Source organism: Pseudochaenichthys georgianus, chromosome 9 (assembly GCF_902827115.2).
Source record: "Pseudochaenichthys georgianus chromosome 9, fPseGeo1.2, whole genome shotgun sequence".
NCBI classification, from domain to species: domain Eukaryota; kingdom Metazoa; phylum Chordata; class Actinopteri; order Perciformes; family Channichthyidae; genus Pseudochaenichthys; species Pseudochaenichthys georgianus.
In genome coordinates, this window is record NC_047511.1 from 9,440,337 (window position 1) to 9,461,892 (window position 21,556).

Sequence of the window (21,556 nt, forward strand, 5' to 3'; positions counted from 1 at the left end):
ACTCAAAGTGTTTGCTCCGTTTCTTATGCAGGGAGTGGTGTCTTCGCTTGGGAAGAACAACAGGGTTCCGGTTACCATTTTGAGGAATACAGCAGCATCACAATCTTTTATCGTGAGTAGTGTGTTGCCCCTCTCGGAGGAGTCTGCTGTGAATTCCGGTGTTCTTGTGAAGGGGTTTGGGATGCAATATGTAGGTTCACCCTTGCATTATGTTCACCTGGAATCAGATCTAGTTACAGGGCCGGTGATTGTCGGCGTTCGGTCATGTTTTCCTATCGAGGGAGTAGATCTGATATTGGGGAATGATTTAGCCGGTGGCAGTGTGCTCGTTAAACCGGGGGTGAATACGGTTGCAGTCACCCGCGCAAAGTCCAAGAGTGGAGTTGACGTTAGTGATGGTGATCTGTCTGACAGTTTTACGGCAACGGAGTTGGACGGTCCGATCAGGGACCCGCCATTATGGCGTGAGGGTGGGAAAACAGGTACGATAAGCCCCGGGGCTGTTCGTAAACCTGTCACTGCCGGTGTGGTGGCGCGGTCCAGCGCCGGAAGTGACTCCCCTGTCGCCTCGGAGTCCCCGATCGCTGCAGAGACTCTGGTGAATGTTTAGTCTCATTTGGCACACTTGACTGACGCACAGCGGGACAGATGTACTGGAGCTGATCGTGAGGTGGAGCGATCTGTGTCGTATCGCTCCGGGAGATTCGATCGCTACCAGCGGGTGTGTTCCACCATCGAAAGGGTGGTGGAACCATAGCCATAGCCAGTGCTTACTGGCTATGGTTCTGGCTTTAAACCACTATAACAGAGTGTTTTTTTTTTTTTTGTTGAGCACGTCTGTTGACTTAAAGTCGATTGTTGTGATTGTTTTTTTTGTTTGCTTAAAAAAAAAAAAATCACTAACTCATGGTGGGGGTGTTACGTGCTCTGTGTTTTTCTCTGTCTCTCTGCTGCGCAGGTGCACCTGATCCGCCCCTGGCTCCGCCTCCCCAGGTGTCCTAATTGCATTCAGCTGGGGACGACTTAAAAAGGGAGAAGCTGGAGGAGAAGAGGTCTCTTTTCCCGTCCTGAAACCGAGGGATTACGACCGTGGCTTTCCTCTCACCTCGTGTGGATATATATATTTATGCTGTATTTTTTGTGTGAACTCTGGAGGATATTAGTATAGGTTTTTCGCGGCTTTGTTTCCTTCCCAGTAGGCTGTGTTTGGACCTCTGGGTAGAGGAGGGAAGTCTGGGTCCTACGGCTCATGGTGTGGCTGGCCCAGGCCCCGTCTTCCTTTTTGTTTGTTTTACGCTGTCCTCCAGACTTGGTTCCTTTCTGCCGATAGGCATGCATGTGAGTTACGGCTGTGCTACAAATAAACGCCCGTCGATAACTAAATTCTGTGTTTGGCGTGGTTGTTTTTATGTTGCGGGTCTTCCCACGAGCCACTACCACTTGGTAGGGGGACGGGTCGTAACACCCCCATTCTGTCTCTCATAGTTGAAGTGTACCTAAGATGAAAATTACAGGCCTCTCTCATCTTTTTAAATGGGAGAACTTGCACAATTGGTGGCTGACTAAATACTTTGTTGCCCCAATATGTCACTTTGGGTTTACTGTGAAAGTTTAGGGTTAAATTCCCGATGTGACACCAGTGTCACAGCGATATTTATCTAATTTGTTTCATATCAATTTGATCAACACATGTTTCCACAACAGGTTAAATGTAATAAAGGACAGGTTATGTAAGCATTTTAATTCTTAAATGGCTTGAATTTTACCTTTAGCAACAACAAAAAAGCTTTTCAAATGTAGCTCGTCATCTTGGACATGTTGTCATGGGAACACAAAATCAAATGTCCTGGACCAGGACCCACCAGACTGTTCAGTGTGTCACTTAGGAACTTCATGAGATAAAAACAAGGCTAAAGCTGTATAAGGAACTTTCCAGAACATTTAAAGTTCATGTGACCCCCGTGTCACGGTGGGTCCACACTTAAAAATGTTGGGTTGTTTTGTCAACCCAACCACTATTGAGCCTGTTGGTTAATTTAATTGGGTTATTTTGATGGAAATGGGTATTCTGAGAACCCAATTCGCTAGGTTATTTCTGTTGGGTATGGAGTTATTAGCTGTTGGGTTTCAATTTCTATGAAGTTGTGTTGGTTTGTTTTGGAATACCCAACACATTGGTTTGACGTGCGGGCATGTGCATGCGCATTGCACAACCCGCGAAACCAAGCACCTCCCACTACTCTCCCGCTCCAACACGACAGTGATGGTCGGACAGTCCCACTGAAGTGAAGAGAGGAGACTCGATTCAGTACAAAGCAAGGTTTGTTACATACATTACATATACATTGTTTTACCATGTAGTTGACTTGATATTATTATATAAAGCATCATATTGTTGTTAAGATGTAAGTTCGTGGAGCACTGTTGTTTACATTGCATCAAAGTAGCAAGCTAACACGTTAGCTGGCTAGCTATGTAGCAAACACACTATGTTGTTGTTACTCGAAATGACTCGAGAAATGTGTCATGTATTGTAGCTAGGAGGACAACGTTAGTTATCTCGTCAATTTGGCTTTTAATGCAATATCACACAAGTGAGTGTTATGTAGGGGAAAGCGCAGTGATGAATCAGCTAGCCTCTGCATGCTAGCAGGCCTCAGCTAGCTAGCTCACCAGGCTTTCCACAGCACCCGTTTAACCGCCGACTAAAACTTTGGTAACGTTAACGTTAGGACTAACCGAACAGTGAAAAGACGTTTGGACTACTGAATCTTATTTCATGTTATTGTATGTTTTTTTCTTAATGGACTCTGTTTGTGTTGATGTTTCAGGTTGATACGAACAATCGATGGACGATTTTGTGACCTCAAAGTTGATTGAGTGGCAGCTTCCAGGGCTGATAGAAAGGTTCAGAGGTAAGCTAATTTATAAGTCATCTCCATGCCTTCATATTATGGTTACTGTGTTATGGTTCAGCCCCTGTCATCATTATGTGCCTGCTATATGCTCTGTGCATAGGAAATGAATGGGACTAGTTAGCCACTGTAGCTTGCTGTCAATGCCTCCGTTTTTAACACTGGGTGATCCATCTTGTGATTCAAATATCTTTACTGTAGTTCAACTGTAGTAGTTTACTGTAGTTTACTGTCTACTACAGGGGTGGACAACTTTGATGATGGAGAGGGACACACTCTCTCTAGAGAGCCACATTGCATATATACTGTAGCAAAAATAGCAGATCTACAAGCTCAAAAAGCATCACAGAATAACATATCAAAATAATATAATAATATATATATAATATATAATATAATAATATAAAATTCCACAATATTTCTCCTGTAACAGCTCCAAAACATTAGCTTTCCATTTCACTGACATAAGATGTAATGACACACAAATTCCCATAAAATTATCTCCCCCCATTATGTCTCACATGGCAAATGGCAGATCTCTCGCATTAACCTCTGATCTTAGCTTTATGTACGGTCACGGTCGACCGATCCCATGACTCCCGCGTCCCCTAACCCCATGCCTCATGTTCTGTCGGCATACATGAGTACACAGCATAGCAGGGTTGCCAACTCTCACGCATCTGGCGTGTGACACACGCTTTCACTCTCAATCTCACGCTCTCACGCTGCCCAAACTATTCTCACGCCAAAAAACAAGAATACCGAAGACTAGAAACGGTTTTGAAAACTTTTGTCAGGTAGGCTAGTGATCATCTTCTCAATAGAACATCTTTGATAATGTCTTCTGGCCAATCAGAATCAAGATAACGGCGTGGTGTTGTTGCAGGAAGTCCCCACGGAGAATACTTTTGCTGTAGTACATCTCTTTACGTTGATACAACATTACGTGTTGATAGAAATCAACACGTAATGAAATAAGACCCCACGGTTTGATGATTGATAGGTGTGTGGGCTGTCTTTCATTTTAACACACAGAACAATGGGGCCTATCCACCCTTATCCACAATGTAAAGTCATTCACACAGCCTCTTCCCTCTTCTCTCTGTGAGGAGCAGCAGGTTCAGCTTTCAGAACAAAGTAACAAAAAACTAAAATGGCATTCGTTTTTTTAAATATGTCGTGTAGTAATAGATTTATTTATTTTTCTTCTCAAGAGAGTACCAGAATGTGTATTTCATGTTAGTATTTCAAAAAATCACCTGGGGGAGAATCCCCCCAGACCCCCCTGCAGGGGTTGGGCTTTCAGCATGTCAACTCTTTCACCTGTGGGGAAATTGCAGGATTGGCTCCAGGTCGCCCTTTTTATTTACTACAAGACAAATGTGCCTTTTTATTTCATACAGTTCAATTTGGATTGAGACAGGGAAATAATCTAAACTTCACGCATGGCATTTCACTGTCAAGGGTTAGCCCCACCATAGATTACCCAACAAAAATACTCTCTCGCAACTGCCGACCCGTATTGCGCAAGAGTAGATCTAAGATCCAGTAGAAATGATAAAAAAGTAAAAGTCTGCTGCTTATTGTTCTACTAGGCCAAAATAGAGTGTGTTAATTAATATGTTTGGCAGTTTGGAGTGAGTCTGTAGATTTGTTTGTGTGTGTGTTTCATGTATAGGCCTCTCACGATAATTAATTTAGTTGGATATATTTTCCCGTAAATTATTGCGATAAACGATAATATTGTCGGCACCGTTGTATAACCATTTTAGACCCCTGACATAATGATAATATATAATAATAATTCAAGTACATCATTTCATACTGCTAGTCACATCCTCATGTAAATGGCAATTTATTGAGTACATTTTTATTTATCGTACGATAAGTCAATTAATTGCTTATCAGGCACACAATAAACAAACATGTGTTTGACTTTCATTAGTGAATGAAACGTTGTGCCCTTTATAGTTTGTGTCCAATATTGTGTATTTGTATATATATCCTATATATATATATATATGCTAAGGTCCCGCTGCTGACACGATAGCAGTCATTTCGTGCGCATATGTGTAATTAAACCCATGATATCAAAATCTCACTCCAGCCAGGTACCCAAAGTTGGCAACCCTGGCATAAGTGTTTCGGCGGCTGAGAAGGACAGGGTGGGGCAGAGGTGTGCAATTTTACTGAGGTGGAAAAATGTTTTGGTGATTTGATTGATGTGTAACTTTATTTTATTGTATTATACGGCTATTCGAGTCTATATTGACACCCATAATTGTCCTCCTAACACTATTCAGACTCAGCTCTCTGAACTAAAGCTTCTTTTAAATGTGGATAAAACCAAGGTAATGCTCTTTTCAAAAGCTAAAAAGACACCAGAGCCTGTTTTAGATATTGTAACTACGCAAGGAACAAAACTTGAAGTTGTTGCCTGTTACAAATACCTTGATATCTGGCTTGATGATTGTCTCTCTTTTAAACTTCATGTCAATAACCTGCTTAAAAAACTGAGGGTTAGGCTAGGGTTCTTTTTCAGAAACAAGTCCTGCTTCTCGCTTGAGGCCAGGAAAAGGCTAGTCACTGTGACCTTTTTACCTGTGCTGGACTATGGGGATCTGGTCTATGTGAATGCACCTGGCAATTACCTGAGCAAATTGGATGCTGCGTATCACAGTGCTCTGAGATTTGTCACAAATTGTAAAGCGCTTACACATCACTGTACACTGTATACCAAGGCAGGTTTACCATCACTCTGTACGGAGGCTCAGTCATTGGTACACATTTATCTATAAAGCTTTGTTGGGTAAACTCCCGTATTATATCTGCTCTCTGATAACACAGAGAGTTGCAAGCAGCTATTGTCTGAGGTCACATGATGTAGTCTTGTTAGATGTGCCAAGAGCAAGGACTGTCTTAGGTAAGACAGCTTTTATGTGCGCAGCTCCACTTGCTTGGAACAATCTTCAGCAAGAATTGAAACTGAGCAATCTCATTCCTCTGCATGTTTTTAAAGCTAGGCTAAATGAAATGCTTGCTGATACAATGGGCACTTGTAAATGTCTGTAACTATGTATCCTGTAAATATAATGTATAATGTCCTTTATTGTTTTATGTTTCATGTGGAACCTATATGCTGCAGGTCTCCCTTGAAAAAGAGATCTATGATCTCAATGGGACCAATCTGGATAAATAAAGGTTTGAAATGAAATGAAGATGCCAGGGGAGAAGTAGCCCTGATGCTGCTGCCCGTCATGCTCCCTCCACCTGTTTATAAACAGGGCAGAAAATTGGTCCGCGCCAGTGTGGAAGAATCAAAGAGATTCTTCATTGATGTTAAGCCTGTAAGTAATTTACCTTTGAACAGAAATTCAAATATAAATTCATGAAATGACTCCAATTATTCTTTTACACTGTTGGAAAGCCTGATTTCTCTTTACAACGAGGTGCAACTTCTAAAGATTGTATTCGTGGAATGAGTGACACAGCTTAACGTTTGTCAGAATACTCATTTCATGAAGCACTATTCTTACAAGTTGTAACTCGGTGTAAGTTGTTACTCCATATCGACGTGGGATGTATAAACCACAGACCACACATAAGACTAGCCACGCACCCAGAATAAATTGTTTGAGACCACGCCATTGAATTTAGGGCTGTCACGCTTCTTTCTTAAATCAGCTGATGGGGTGGGAGGGGGTTGAAAGAGCTTCAGTAGAGAGCTGATGACAATTTCTCTGCACCGGTAGAAATACTTATCTTGTTTCTTTTCTTTCTCATCATAGGTCGGAACTAACATGGTAGAGTATTTGGAGCAAGCCAAATCGTCCAGGTCGTGCCCGTTCGTGCCCGTTCGTGCTACTGCTTCAAGATGGGATGCTGTGCTCTCAAGCCTTTGTTGTGATTAACCCAGCGTGTGTTCTGTCCAATATTTAACCAGCGCTGGGTTGGGAAAGTACCCCGATTGGGTAGTTTTAAGAGCAAATAAAAAGAATAATTTGCCAACACATCTGAATTCTAAAAAGGTACAACTCCACACATTACTACATGATTTTGTTGTCTTGTGATTTTTAACAATATATTCAGGAGTTTGGCATCCTTATTTTTTCACCCCTCCCTTAAATCTCCATCTTTGCCAAACACAATAATAAAGGTAAAGAGTCTTATTCATTTTATAAACTTAATGTTTATTCGTATATACATGAATATATTAATCTATAACCAAGAAAGGAAAGAATGTACATTGCAAAACAAAATCTTTATATACAAATTAATAAATAAACAAAGACAAAATCAAGGACAGGTTCTTTTTTTACACAGGTTTTGTGTTCTTGGGAAAAGTAGGAAAAATAAAATGAAAAACACACTGCAGTTAGAAAAAGTTCGGAAATTCTTTTCGTTAAAATGGAAAATGGCACCCGAGCATAGTTCAGGGGAACAAAACAAGAAATAAAAAACACACACACCACGCCAGCTGGTTTTATTTTCTTGTAAACGCAGCCTTTTTGTTCAAACTCGCACAGAATCAGGTCAAATCACAAAAAAGGTACGTAATTTCACCACGGGCTACGACGACACACAAACCAGTCCAACATCAACCTCATCAGCACAGAAACACTCGGGGGGGGGGGGGTCAGCTCATTTAAAGTTCCACTCATGTGCACAATGCTTTTGAGAACACGCGTAATATGGAGATGGAGCTGCTGCAGAAACGTGTGACTGTGGGAAAACAAGGACAACAAGGAATCGTTTTTAAAATGTTAAGTATTGAGACAAAATCAGTCGAAATCTTTACACGTAAAATTAAAAATCTATTTAGACAGGCCTTCGATTAATAATAATTTATAGAATTGTTTTATTTATTATTATTTGATCGTATTTATGATGTGAAATTAATATTATATACTATTTATTATTTGAATAATCTAGATTTCATTTTCTACTTTTCTTTTAAATCGTTTTCTTTATTAAAATGTTCTCATTTACAATTTGTGTTGTCTTTATTTTTGTTTTCACGGTATTCAATTGCACCAATCTGCATTCAAAGGTGCAATACAACTTGGATTACTTGATAACAAATTGTGGGTGAGGGTGATTTTCTGGGAAATAAAGACAATAACCTTGACAAAATGTGTATTTTTTTAAGAATCTGTAAGCAATTTAAAATGGAATGTTTCAGATTGAACAAAAGTGCAATAGCAGATTATGCTGTAGTGATTCTCGTCCTTAGTCTATTAACAATTTGTGACATTAAGGAGGACCTTGAAGCATTAACGGTCCTGTTACAGTTTGAACTAATGGAGGAGGAATTCTAACAAACCTCTAATAAATGTCTATACCACTGAAAAAGGCTTTTCACTGCATCGGAAAATGTTTGTAACATGTTCGTAGGGTCTTCACGACGGGTCTCATCGTTTTTCAAGAGGTGTTTTCGATGAGGTGTGTAAGAAAAGTAAAAATAAATGAGATTCTTAACCAAACATTTTTTATACAATGCATCTCAGACATAGAGTTTAGTTGGAAATAATAACCTAGTTTATGTTTGGAAACGCAAGATCATATTAGCAAAGCCCCTTCACTTTTGAATATTTCCAAAATTAGCGGCAGAAAAGACATTAAAGAAGACGTGGGGTTTCTACAACAGCTTCATCTGACGCTCCGCACAAACATCTTTGCTTCAAGTTTCTCGGACTACAGTCTAATTTCCACATGGGAAACGGTCCACAGTGTTCTTCTCACCTTTTTTTTTGTCTTTTCAGAAAAATGCAACGACAGTAAACATACAAATCTTTTTTCCTCACTGTGAAAGGCAGAGGACTCGTCTGTTAAAAAGCAACATTTTTTTCTCTTTTCTTTTTCATTTTTGGCACATGGAGGGTCGCCAACAACATAAGTGAAGGGCAAATGTTCACTATGACACAATTAAGCGGGAGCGAGGCGATTTCTTTTTTTTTGTTCACAGTGCTCAACATGAAGCGCCGATCAAGTGAAAGGTCAATGGTCTATGTTCCACAGCGAGAATTGTACCGCCGTGAACAACGTCCAGCTTCTGCTGTCCTCACAATTTCGCTATCACACGTTTAATGGGGGGAATTCATTCATTTGATTGTTTGGAGAATTATGAACTCATGCAGGTGGAAATAAAAAATAAAAAGGCAACACATGGTCGCAATCCAGGCGAATGTAGTGTGTATGAACAAATAAGGAAAAATCCAACCTTCGATATATTTCAGCATTTGGTTTAACCACTTTCCCATATGCTGTCATTTCCTACATTTCCCAGGATGCTGTGCAACATGTTTATGTAGTCAGAAGCTGGCTTGACTTAAGGCTTGAGTAGTAACGGCGCGTTACCTTCAGGGTCAAAGAGCACAACAAGATTCTGTGGAACTACAGGTTACTGTAGGCAATTATTTTTTCAGAAATGTTGTTTAGTCCTTATCTTTAAAGTGAAAAGATTTATAAAGGATGCACCAAGCCCCCAGGAATTGCGCCAGACATCGAAGAAATTGTTCCTAGTGGCCAAACGATGGTACTACAACTTAATTGTAAGTCCGTGACGTCATTGTGTCCAACAATACTTCTTCACATTGACTTACATTGAAAAAAAGACGTCAGTAAATCAGTATAATTTTCTTAAAACTAAATCAACTACCCAGTAGGAACACTCTAATAGCCCTTATTTAAATCATGAGGGTTTAAAAGTTGTTAACTGTGCTTAATTGTGCTCGGTTTGAGCACGGGAGATCGAAGGCGGGGCTTATTGAAAAGTGCGCACGCTCTATGGACCCAGATACGGGGACGTTTGCTCTCAAGAGTCAGGCCATTTTGGCTTCATGCGCCACAGGGCAACTCTACGGAAAAGAACGGGGTCCCGCCTTCAACACGTGCCCCTGTTCTCTTTATACATCTGGGTATGAATGCTAAGAAACATAGCATAGTGTCATGTATGAAGCATAAGTGCAGAATTAAGAGCTCTTTTACACAGTTCTTACACAAGTCAATTGGAAACAAACATGCATAAGCTGGAGGTAAGCTTCAGCTGACAAAATCTGTAAGAGACAACCGTTATTTTTTTCAAATCCTCCGCCTGTTTCAAATCAGAAGCTGCTTTTATCTGAAATAAAAGCCCCATTGTTTTAGAAATAACCACTAATGTTGTCCTTGTGAAGAGCATATTCACTGGGTTTGGGGTTAGCTAACGGTACATTAACAGAAAAGGGACTGCAGATGGAAATTAGCCTAAATCCTCTTCTTTGAGATAATAATTGAGTCGTGTGACCTGTGTATCAACAGAGGGAAGCTGTACAGAATACTTTAAAAAAAAAGTTTAGTAAGAGTTTACTGTTGTTGGAATGTATTTGTGGGAAAGGGGACGTGCATCACCAAGAACTGGTTAGCTGTTTTAGGTTGGATTTAACCTTTAAAGAAACACGTCACGGAAAGCACAGAAAAAGCAGCGAGGAGTTTGTTCCCTCGTTTGCAGTTTTGGCAGCATCCCCGAAGCGCCTCCTACGCACTGCGTCTGATTTAAGAAGCTTTTCCTGCACTTTGACAACTTTTCCAGATCTGGAAATCATCAAAAAAAATATTATTTCAACACGTCTGGCAGGATAAATCAGCAGGACTTAGGCCAAGCATGGCACGTTTGGAACGGATGGATATGAAGGATGATCCGCCATGTTGGAAGAACTGAACCACAGTTAGGGTCTTCGACCCGTGCAACAGTCGAGGGTTAAACCAAATCATCAGCTTGCTCCTAAAATAACAGATTTTTGTTTATTCTTTCATTGGTTTGTATCCCGAATTTCTCGACTGTAGTATTTCAGGAAACATAACTAATCATTTTGTTTGAAAAGGGTTTCACTCAGGCGTATGGAAGCCTATTTTTGCCAGGAAAAGGAAGGAATTTAAAGAAATTAAAATGTGTATGTGTAATACAAATGTTACTGGGATGTTTTCGGTTTTTTACTCATATTTGTATCAAATGATTTATTGAGAAATGTTGGGAAAATAAATTCAAATAATATTCATTAGTGTTATTAAACAAGTTTTTGTTGTTTTCCTAACCATTCCTCCATCTTTATTTTGTTGGTAGTGATGGTTTTCCATATTAATTATTTTTTGGAAAACAGCAAACTAATATTAATAACGTCTCCCCCCGCAGAGGACAAGAGATGTTTTGTGTCGTCTTCCAACATGGCGGCGGGCGGTCAGGAAGTAGAGAGATCCGTGAAGTGATGAGGATAACTAGCAGCACCAAATGAGAGCAGAGAGATGCTAAAAATGTTGATCTCGTGACAAAGTCTATTAACAAAAATCTCATGGTCCGTTTCAAAGCACATACTGCACAGTTGGTGTTAATGGATATATACACTCGGTTGCTTTTCTGCTCACTTGTTCTTCCCTCGTTCGGGCTGGGGTCCCAGTCACTGCCACGTCCTTCGCTGTGTAGTGGTTACAACTCATTAATAATACAAATAAAAAGAAGCATGTTATTCATGACCGTGCCCACTGGATTTTTTTGACGCCAATGTTTCCATTTCCGACCTTTTTGTTTTCGTTTTTTTGTAACATGGCAGCTTTTTAGATTTGAAAAGAGTTCAGCTCCCCTGCACTGGTGGTAAAACGCCGAAGGAAAATGTCCCAGCGTCCACGGAGCGTGAGGGGTTCAGTGCCCCGGTCCCAGAAACACTGTCGACATCAGGAACCTGGGGTAAAAGGCGGCGGTACACTCATGAGAAAAAGTTCCCTGACAAAATCGAAACACATTCGAAACGCTCAGCTGTACGTGGCGGCTTTGTGTTGTTCGTGTGTGTACTCCGTGACAGGGTGAGTGGCGTTCGGGGATCGAGGCTGCCGAGGAACTCTGGGGTTTTGAAATTATTTTAACGAAGGTGATTAAAAACTCAAACAAGAGGCTTGAACGAAAACCTGTAAGAGCTGAGCGTTAAGATGTAAACACACTGAAAAAACAGGAAATGGATCCGCTTCTTCACAAGCAACGGGACATTTCCCCGAGTGTTCGACTGGTCCCTCCGCCGAGCATTCACCGACACTTTTTCCACAAACGTGTCCTTTTTGTGAAAAACAGCATGGACGTTTCCACGCGCCTTATAAAGCCCTGAAGGGTCCTGATGATGCGACAGCTGTTCCTAAGTGCTTCCTCTGCTTTCTGCTCATCCACAGAAAGGTTGGTCATTCATCAAAACCAAAACTCAGATACTTTTGCCTCCGACAGAACACAAATGTTTCTTCTGAGGAGTGGGAGACCAGAGAGAGGGTTAAAGGGGTTGGTGGAGGGGAGGCAGGAGGTGGCGCGTTTCTCCCTTCAGAAAATCCCTTTAGCTATTTTCAGTCCCTTCTGTTTCATGCGAGGCAGCGTGGAGCTGGCCACGTTCTTGGTCCTCATCGGCCGGGCCAGGCCGCGCTTCTTCAGCACAAAGTCGTAGTTGGCAGTGGAGTTCATGGCGTAGAAAACGTTGGCGTTGTCCGGGATCCGGAGCTCTGCAGAATGAGAAGGAGCAAGATGAAGTCAGGCAAGATCCATTGTGTTGAAGAGAACTGACAGTGAAATACAACAAAAGTGCATGGTTGTGATTATTGGCTCATGACATTCGTATAAATGTAGAACCACAAAGATGATTTAGTTTAAAGAGGCCCTATTATGCTTTCTGTAGTGCATTAAATAGGTTTAGATTATAGGTAGGATCTTCTCTCCCACAGACTAAATCATCAAAAGATTAATAGATAAACAATGCATTTCACTATCTATCACATCATATATAATTGATATCATGATATATAATCCATCTAACTGCAACACACTGCATACTTGATATGTACGGGTTATATATTTCCTATTTTTCAATCATGGTCTGACCATTTTCATTGTTTACAGTTGATTTTCTCTGCATAACATACTAGTCCGTTATAATGTTTTAATATATATTTTGTAAATATTTAATTGAATTGTCTTTTTGGAGATAGGAACATCATGTTTTAACTACAGATTGTACGGTGTATGATTGCGTAAGTGAGAAAAATAAAAGTGAATTAATACAAAAAAAGGACTTAGTATGCTCATTTTCAGGTTCATATTAGTGTTTAGTTTCTCTACGGCTACATGTTTACATGCTTTAATGTTCAAAAAGCTCTATTGGTGTAAATGTGCTTCTCTCTTATGTCTTTCCCTTTTCCCACTAGGACAGAGCTTCTGGATCTGGACCGAACTGCAAATCAATCCGGACCGAACCCTGTGTCCCATTATAAAGAAATAAAGACTTTCTGATTCTGATGTAAATTAATGTATATTTTCTTGTGTCTGACGCGTTGTGAGAATGAACGTGCATATATATACACTTGTTTTAGTCTTACGCATCCGACCTGGAAAACTTTGCAGCCAATCTTATTTGTTACAGTGTATCGTGCACCAGGTCCTTATTCAGAATTCTTATCAGAATTCTCTGAGTTTTTATCAACTTTGGTTCTTAAAACAGACAAAGTAATTATCGTAGGTGACTTTAATATTCATGTTGACGATGATAAAAATAGCCTTACTGTTGCATTTAACTCTATATTAGATTCTGTTGGTTTCTGTCAGAGTGTAAATAAACCAACCCACTGTTATAATCACACTCTCGACCTTGTTCTGACTTATGGTATTGAAATTGAGCAACTATTAGTCGAACCGCATAATCCTGCTTTATCCGACCATTTCTTAGTAACTTTTGAAGTACTGTTACTAGACTACAAAGCATTAGTCAAAAGCTCTTGCAGCAGAAACCTATCTGTTAGTGCTATAGCCACATTTAAGGAAGAGATTCAACCAATACTTAACTCGATAGCATGTCTGCATGTAGGGGAGGAAACTTATACAAAATGTACACCACCCCAAATTGATCATGTTGTTGATAGTGCTATAGATGCGCTGCGAATAAAATTAGATTATGTTGCTCCTTTGAAAAAGAAGAAAATAAAACAACATAGATTAGCTCCATGGCATAATGCCGAAACCCGCAAAATAAAGCAAAAGTCTAGACAACTTGAAAGGATATGGCGTTCCACTAAACTTGAAGAATCTCGTTTAATTTGGCATATTACTCTCAATGAATATAAGAAAGCACTGCGTAAAGCGAGAGCAGCCTACTACTCTTCATTAATAGATGAGAATAAGAATAATGCAAGATTTCTTTTCAGCACTGTAGCCAGGCTGACAGAGAGCCACAGCTCGATTGAGCCTTCTATTCCCTTAGCACTCAGTAGTAATGATTTTATGTGCTTTTTTAACGATAAAATTGTTACTCTTAGAAACAAAATTAATGACCTCTTGCCTTCGACCAGTATAGTGTTATCAACAGCTCCCGGAATCGTAAGTTCTAATATTACACTAGATAGTAAACTAGAATGCTTTTCAGCCATTAACCTTGAACAATTACATTCAATGATTCTCTCTTCTAAACCATCAACGTGTATGTTAGACCCAATTCCAACTAAGCTGTTGAAGGAAGTTTTTCCATTAATTAGCACTTCTTTATTAAATATTATGAATATGTCTTTATTATCAGGCTATGTTCCACAATCATTCAAAGTAGCAGTGATAAAACCGCTTCTTAAAAAGCACAACCTCGATCCAGAGGTTTTAGCCAACTATAGACCTATTTCTAATCTTCCGTTCCTCTCAAAAATTCTTGAGAAAGCGGTCGCAAAACAGTTGTGTGATTACTTAAAAAACAATGATTTATTTGAAGATTTTCAGTCTGGCTTTAGAACACATCATAGCACAGAGACAGCTCTGGTTAAAGTCACAAATGATATTCTAATAGCCTCAGACAAGGGACTTGTCTCTATTCTTGTTTTGCTCGATCTTAGTGCTGCATTTGATACTATCGACCATGATATCCTATTGCAAAGACTAGAGCACTTAGTTGGCATACAGGGAACTGCTTTAGGCTGGTTTAGGTCGTATCTATCTGAACGCTCTCAGTTTGTACGTGTTAACGATGAATCTTCCACGCAAACCAAAGTTAGCCATGGAGTGCCACAGGGCTCAGTGCTCGGACCTATTTTGTTCACATTATATATGCTTCCGTTAGGCAATATTATAAGGAATCATTCTGTAAACTTTCATTGTTATGCGGATGATACTCAACTATATTTATCAATCAAGCCTGATGAAATTAATCATCTAAATAAAATTCAAGACTGCCTTAAGGACTTAAAAACGTGGATGACCTTAAACTTTTTGATGTTAAACACGACCAAAACTGAAGTTATTGTACTTGGCCCGAAGAATCTACGAAACAAATTATCTAAAGACATACTAACTATGGATAGGCATTAATTTGGCCTCCAGTGAGACTGTAAGGAATCTTGGTGTTATATTTGATCAGGATTTATCCTTTAACGCCCACATAAAATCAATTTCAAGGACCGCCTACTTCCATCTACGTAACATTGCAAAAATCAGGCATATCTTGCCTCAAAACGATGCAGAGAAACTAGTCCATGCATTTGTTACTTCTAGGCTGGATTATTGTAACTCTTTATTATCAGGGAGTACCAAGAAGTCAATCAAGTCGCTTCAGCTGATTCAAAATGCTGCGGCTCGTGTACTAACCAGAGTTAGGAAAAGGGACCACATTACTCCTGTTCTGGCTGCCTTACACTGGCTCCCTATAGAACACAGGATAGAATTTAAAATTCTTCTTCTCGCCTACAAAGCCCTTAATGGGCAGGCGCCATCTTACCTTAAAGAACTCATTATACCCTACTGTCCTACTAGGGCATTGCGTTCCAAGAATGCAGGGTTGTTGGTTGTTCCTAGAATCTTTAAAAGTACAATGGGAGCCAGAGCCTTTTCTTATCAAGCTCCACATTTGTGGAATCAGCTTCCAGTTTGTGTTCGGGCGGCAGACACCCTATCCGTTTTTAAGAGTGCGCTTAAGACCTTCCTTTTTGATAAAGCTTATAGTTAGGGCTGATTAGATTCAGCCCCTAGTTTTGCTGATATAGGCTTAGTTTGTCGGGGGACATCTTACTTCTTCCTTCTCTCTGTCTATACCCGTGTACACTCATGTTCCGATTAACCCAGCTTCCCCAAATGTCTTTCTTTTTGGTGTCTATATACGCTGGGATCCGGAGTCATGGATGATCCTGCGGTCCTGTGTCCTGGATCGCGAGCGCTGGATCTTGAGTCGTGGCTGTGGTCCTGGATCATAGGTCCTGGATGGATATCCTCGTGGATTCATCTTCCTATTATACACACATGCATTTCCAAACATTTGGACTACCTATGTTGCAAATGTATTATCTTTTCAATTTACACACGGAATCTATTGCACGTCTGTCCGTCCTGGGAGAGGGATCCCTCCTCTGTTGCTCTCCCTGAGGTTTCTCCCATTTTTCCCTTTAAACTGGGTTTTCTTTGGAAGTTTTTCCTTGTACGATGTGAGGGTCTAAGGACAGAGGGTGTCGTATTGTCATACTGATATTCTGTACACACTGTGAAGACCACTGAGACAAATGTAACATTTGTGATATTGGGCTATATAAATAAACATTGATTGATTGATTGATTGACTTGTGTGCGCGAGCGTGACACGCATTGCAGACCGCAAGTTTACCTTGACTTTCTAATGCCTTTTTTGCCGAGGTTCAAGGCATTGACTACAGACAAACAGCGCCATTTCTCCCACTAGTTCAAGCCAAGTATGTATGTATTGAATGTGTGTGTATACAGGGGCGCCGTTTGCCGACAGGCAAGGCAGGCAAGTGCTTGGACCAGAAGGGGGCCCCCAAAGAAGGTAGATTAAGAAGGTCCACAGCAACGACAACATGAAACACCCTTTAATTTACTGCAACGACATGTCGGGAAACCCCCTCAAGAGGGCCCCATGCATAGCCTTAAGAAACGGCTTCTTAATTTCAGTTTCGTTCCGCTCCGTGGGACTTTACTGGCATTTATCCGGACCAGTGACCTTGTATGAAATTCACAAGTGGACCTTTAATAAAAAAGTTTGAGTACCCCTGCAATAGGATATTAAGTAACAGTACACAAACTGCAATGTGGCATAGTGGGAGAAAGAACTATGTTAATACAAAACATCTTTAGAAAAAAACAGTCCAAAGTTAGGTTATTATCAAATGTAGTTAGCTGTGGTTTGCAGATCTTGAGTCAGAATGTGTGAGTCTTAAGTTTCCACCTTTGTCCTCAGAGATTTTCTGCATCAGCTCGTACTCCTCGGTCTTCTCCCGCTCCAGGTTGTGTTTGATCATCGCCTTCCTGATGACGGCTGGAGTCTTGTCCTGACTCGTCACCTGAACCAGAGGGACACACATCAGAGCCTGGTGTCTCTGTCGGAGCCAAACTGCCCGTAGTCTCAACCGTTTCAGATAAACATCACTTTTAGTTCTATAGTTTCCGGGTTGAGTCAGTGAAGAGGGTTAGGGTTCGTCACAACAAATGGTATACATATGTTTAGAGATATATACTTTAATTTCCCCCCTTGATATGATTTTTTTTAAATAATTAATAATTTATTAGTTTAATAATTATTTAGATTTGTGTAGTATTTATTTATATATATATATGCTCTCCTTTTTTTATATCCCCCTTTATGTGTGTATTCGCACATTTTTTGTTTAATCACTTTTACATTTTTTAATTGTTAATTTATATGTTCTCATTTGTTTTATAATTATCCCCCTTAATATTATTCATTTTTTATAAATTTGCGATTTATTTGTTTTATAATTCCTTACATTGTATTTATTATGTATGCATATACATGTTTTAATTTTTTATTTGTATTATCCGCATCTATTTTATTATTTTTAGAAATGCTAAATTAATTAGTTTAATTATTATATTGATTTAAAATTATTTATAAAAAATGCTTATGAATTCGAAGCATATAATCGTTTAAACTGTATTGAGGATTTTATGAATCCTGCAAAATACAGGGAATAAATATAACATAAATAAAACATTGAATACATTTGTGGTATAGAGTCATTGCAAAATGAGTAGACTATAATGTAAACAGGATTTTAGGAATATATGCTACTATTAAAAAGGGATGAATAAAGAGGTATCAAAAGGTTATAAAAGCATCTGAGTTTTGCTAAGCACATGTTATCCTGTATTATAGTTGTATTTAACACGAATACTCTGGAACTAACACTATATAAAGCAAGGCAGATCACTCAGAGACCGTGATGTTATGCATATTATGTACTTTCTACAACAAGAACACTTTGCACGTTTCCTCACCAGGATGCTCTTGTACATGTTGCCGTTCTCCACGTCCAGGCTGACCCGGATGATGCAGCAGTCATCCACCTGCTGGTTGTACAGCGGCAGCGACAGGGTGGAGTAGTTGGACACTGCCGACACCGAGCGTTTGTGTGAGCGGGAGGCGGACAGCGGGGTGGAGGAGGAGACGGAGGAGGAGGAGGCGCTGCTGGAGCCCGAGGCCGAGCCGGAGCTGTTCCCAGAGGTGTCCAGGGAGGAGAGGGACGTGCACTCCCAGAACTGAGAGGAGAGCAGAGGAGGGGTGAGGGCAGAACATCGCTGGACACACAGGAGGCTGGCGCTGTTCTAATCATGCGTAGAGGGGTGCAGTGAGGGGGGATTTGTGTATGCCGACCAGCACGCTAGCATCGCAAGGGCCCCGTAAAAAGTAATGGGATTTTTACATTGGATTTCTGAATATTGGTCCAAATAAACTCTGTGGCAAACACGGATATGTGATACTTAACATTTTTGTTCAGCAGCATAATCTGTACATATTAAGAACACTTTATGATTTTTGAAGCGTAAATGAAATCAGCAGAAGTAAAAAGCTAACATTAGGCTATAAACAAACGACAGCACGGTTGCATGGCTGTGCATCACCACCGCTAAGCTAAAGGCGGCTAATGCTCAGCGAGACTACGTTTATTTGTCTCTTTTAGTCATTTGTTAGCAACTCCTGTTTTTATGACACATAGAAGTATAACAACACTTTAAAATCTCTTCAGCTTGTGTTAAACATAGATTTTATTTCTGGCTTCTAACCAAAACATGTTCGGAGGAACTACGAGGAAACGGAACCGGAAGTGGTGAAATGCCAAAAGTCATTTCCAGGTTTTGGGATATATGTAATACACCCAGGCCTCCGGGAAGTGTGCTGGATGCTGGCATTTTCCTGGTGGCCAAACAGTTGTAATACAACTTCCATGTCAGTTTGTGATGTTGTTTTAGCCCAAAAATACTTATTCCCATTGACTAACATTGGGAATGAGTTGCTGCTAATCAGAGGATATTTTTTTTTAAACCAATAAACAACGCAGCAGGAAAAAGTGTATAGCCCATATTTAAATTATTAAGGTGAGCTAAAAGCTAATGTTTCCACTCCGTTCATCTGACCGAGCCTAGATTGGCCATGAGGGCTTTTCGTTTGGAGGAGGGTTTAAGCAAAATGAGGTGCTCTATGGACCCAGATACGGGTACTTTTGCTCTTGAGAGTCAGGTCATTTTGACTTCATGGGCCACTGAGCAATTTGCATAGGAATGAAAGGGGTCACGCCTCCAACGCTGGATCCAGTTCTCTTCATACATCCATGACTGCACCACTCTATTCCTCTTCATTTAACTACTACTCCATCAATTTTACATATCAAGATTTGCTCACTTGTCTCTAAGAGTGCTGCTCAGCCTCAGATGTGGGATTAACAGTTTTAACCTTTAACCACGTGACGTCGCCCCTCTCACTTTTCCAACCCACAACAGATAAAACCACTCCATCTTCCATAATATGAAAGCCTGACACAGCTGATTGGCTAAATGGTACATTTACATTTATATACAGTTTTTCCTGTCTTTGCGACTCTTCAAAGAGCTTTTTCAAGTCGGCATTTATTGTGGATTATACAGTTAATGTCTTACTACTGTTATCACTGGCTGCGACTTTATTACTTTTTTAAATGTTCACCTATTTTTATAATGCGCTACTTATCTTTCATACTGTGAATGTGTAGTAATTTGATCAATGTGTGCTTACCTCTAATATGTCAGTCTAGTCTTTTAGGTTGTCTTTTCTGCACTGTCCCCTTTGCTCCAACACATTAAAAAGGTTTCTGATTCAAATGTTTAGGGAGACTAACATTCCCACACATTCACTCAAGGCTGGCAATCCCACATTTGGGGTTAAATATCTTGCCCAAGGACACGTCGACTGCAGGAGCTGGGATTGAACCACCAACCTACCGATTGGAGGTCATCCTCTGGCTCCTGAGCCACAGCGGCGATGGTGTTTGAATGATTATCTATGCTTTCTTATACTGTGACAAAAGTTCGGACGAATCACTATTTTGATGCTAATTTAGCTGCAGGCGAGTTAGCTAGCTTGCTAATTCCACTTTATAAGAATGATATTAATAACAGTAATACCTTCAAACAGTTGCACTTATCCAACAAAGTGCTTCACATTAAAACAAAAAACAGCAATAACAAAATAAAAGTACTAAAAGATCAACATACTAATTCCTTCCTGATGACGGATGGAGTCTTGTCCTGACTCGTCACCTGAATCAAAGGGACACACATCAGAGCCTCGTATGCATGGAGTCAAACTAGCTGAAGAATTTACAATAACGGCGTTTAAATGTAAATAGTAACGTTGTCTCTCTCTTAAAATGATCTTTAATCACTTTTTCTGCTGTGAAAAATGGTGTTTTCTGAAATAAGGTGATCTCCTAGAAGCTATACATGTTTATTCATTAGTTCATGATTTAAAAAATACATGTTACAAAGTGCTTTACATGAAAACACAAAACAAAGCCAAGAACTAAAAGATACAGACAAATAAGGGGGCTGTACACATGAGGGTTTCTTTACCACGTCGGCCGGGCTCTGGATGTCTACTCTTGTGCTGAACTTTTTCAAGGTGTTGTTTTTTAAAGTTATATTAAAATATCGTCTGTTTCTGCCTCTGCTACGCTACGCTCTGAGTGGGTTGCGTTTGTGTGTGTGTGCCGGACACCAGCACCAGAGCCGATGATATTAATGGTCTTGTGATATTTTAGCAGCGGTGCTCATAGAATGAATATGGTGACACAACGGACAGATCTTAAAGTCAGGGTTACGATAGACCTGCACTGAAATTAATGAAATTATCTTCTCCATATTTGCCGTACAGTAGTATTTACGGAAATACAGACATCTCTTGCTGCGATTGGATGTTCTTCATCACATGAAAAAAGTTGAACTATTTTCAATCCTGGTAGCGCCATGGTTACGCATGCTCGTGCATTGGAAAAAAGAGCACTGGTGCACAGAGGCGGCGTTGCTCTCATGTTTGAGCACGACTGCAAAATGCGCTCATGAGTACGGCCCCTGAGACAGTAAGACCCATTAGAAAGAATGCAAAGAATCAGGTGACAATCAGGAGGGCAAGCAGTGGGATACAAGCATGTTTTGGGCCTAGATTTAAAGAAGCCACTGATGTATATGCCCTGACGGTTATTCTTAGGAGGCCCCTGCCCGAGGAACTCAAAGAGCAAGCAGTGTAAGATAAAGGATCTGAGACCTACTGAGGAGTCAGACTATTCAGTGCCTTCCAAGTCATTTAGATAGTTGGATTCTAGCTTAAATG

General features: G+C 40.2%; 1 protein-coding gene across 7 annotated transcripts in view; it reads right to left on the bottom strand.

The window, feature by feature from the left end:
* Positions 1-7,157: 7,157 nt before the first annotated feature.
* The window catches only part of LOC117453132 (ral guanine nucleotide dissociation stimulator-like), a 98,032-nt gene continuing 83,633 nt past the window's right edge, over positions 7,158-21,556 (bottom strand). For 5 of the 7 annotated variants that reach the window (XM_071204334.1, XM_034092012.2, XM_034092011.1 and 2 more), the window contains 4 exons: positions 20,443-20,487; positions 18,193-18,453; positions 17,123-17,237; positions 7,158-12,425 (listed from right to left, as the gene is read on the bottom strand). In XM_071204334.1, the coding sequence (XP_071060435.1) occupies positions 12,250-12,425; positions 17,123-17,237; positions 18,193-18,453; positions 20,443-20,487 (597 nt within the window). In that variant the 3' untranslated portion in view covers positions 7,158-12,249. The remainder of the gene's footprint in view (positions 12,426-17,122; positions 17,238-18,192; positions 18,454-20,442; positions 20,488-21,556) is intronic. The other 2 variants (XM_034092013.2, XM_034092009.2) reach the window with 1 other exon arrangement.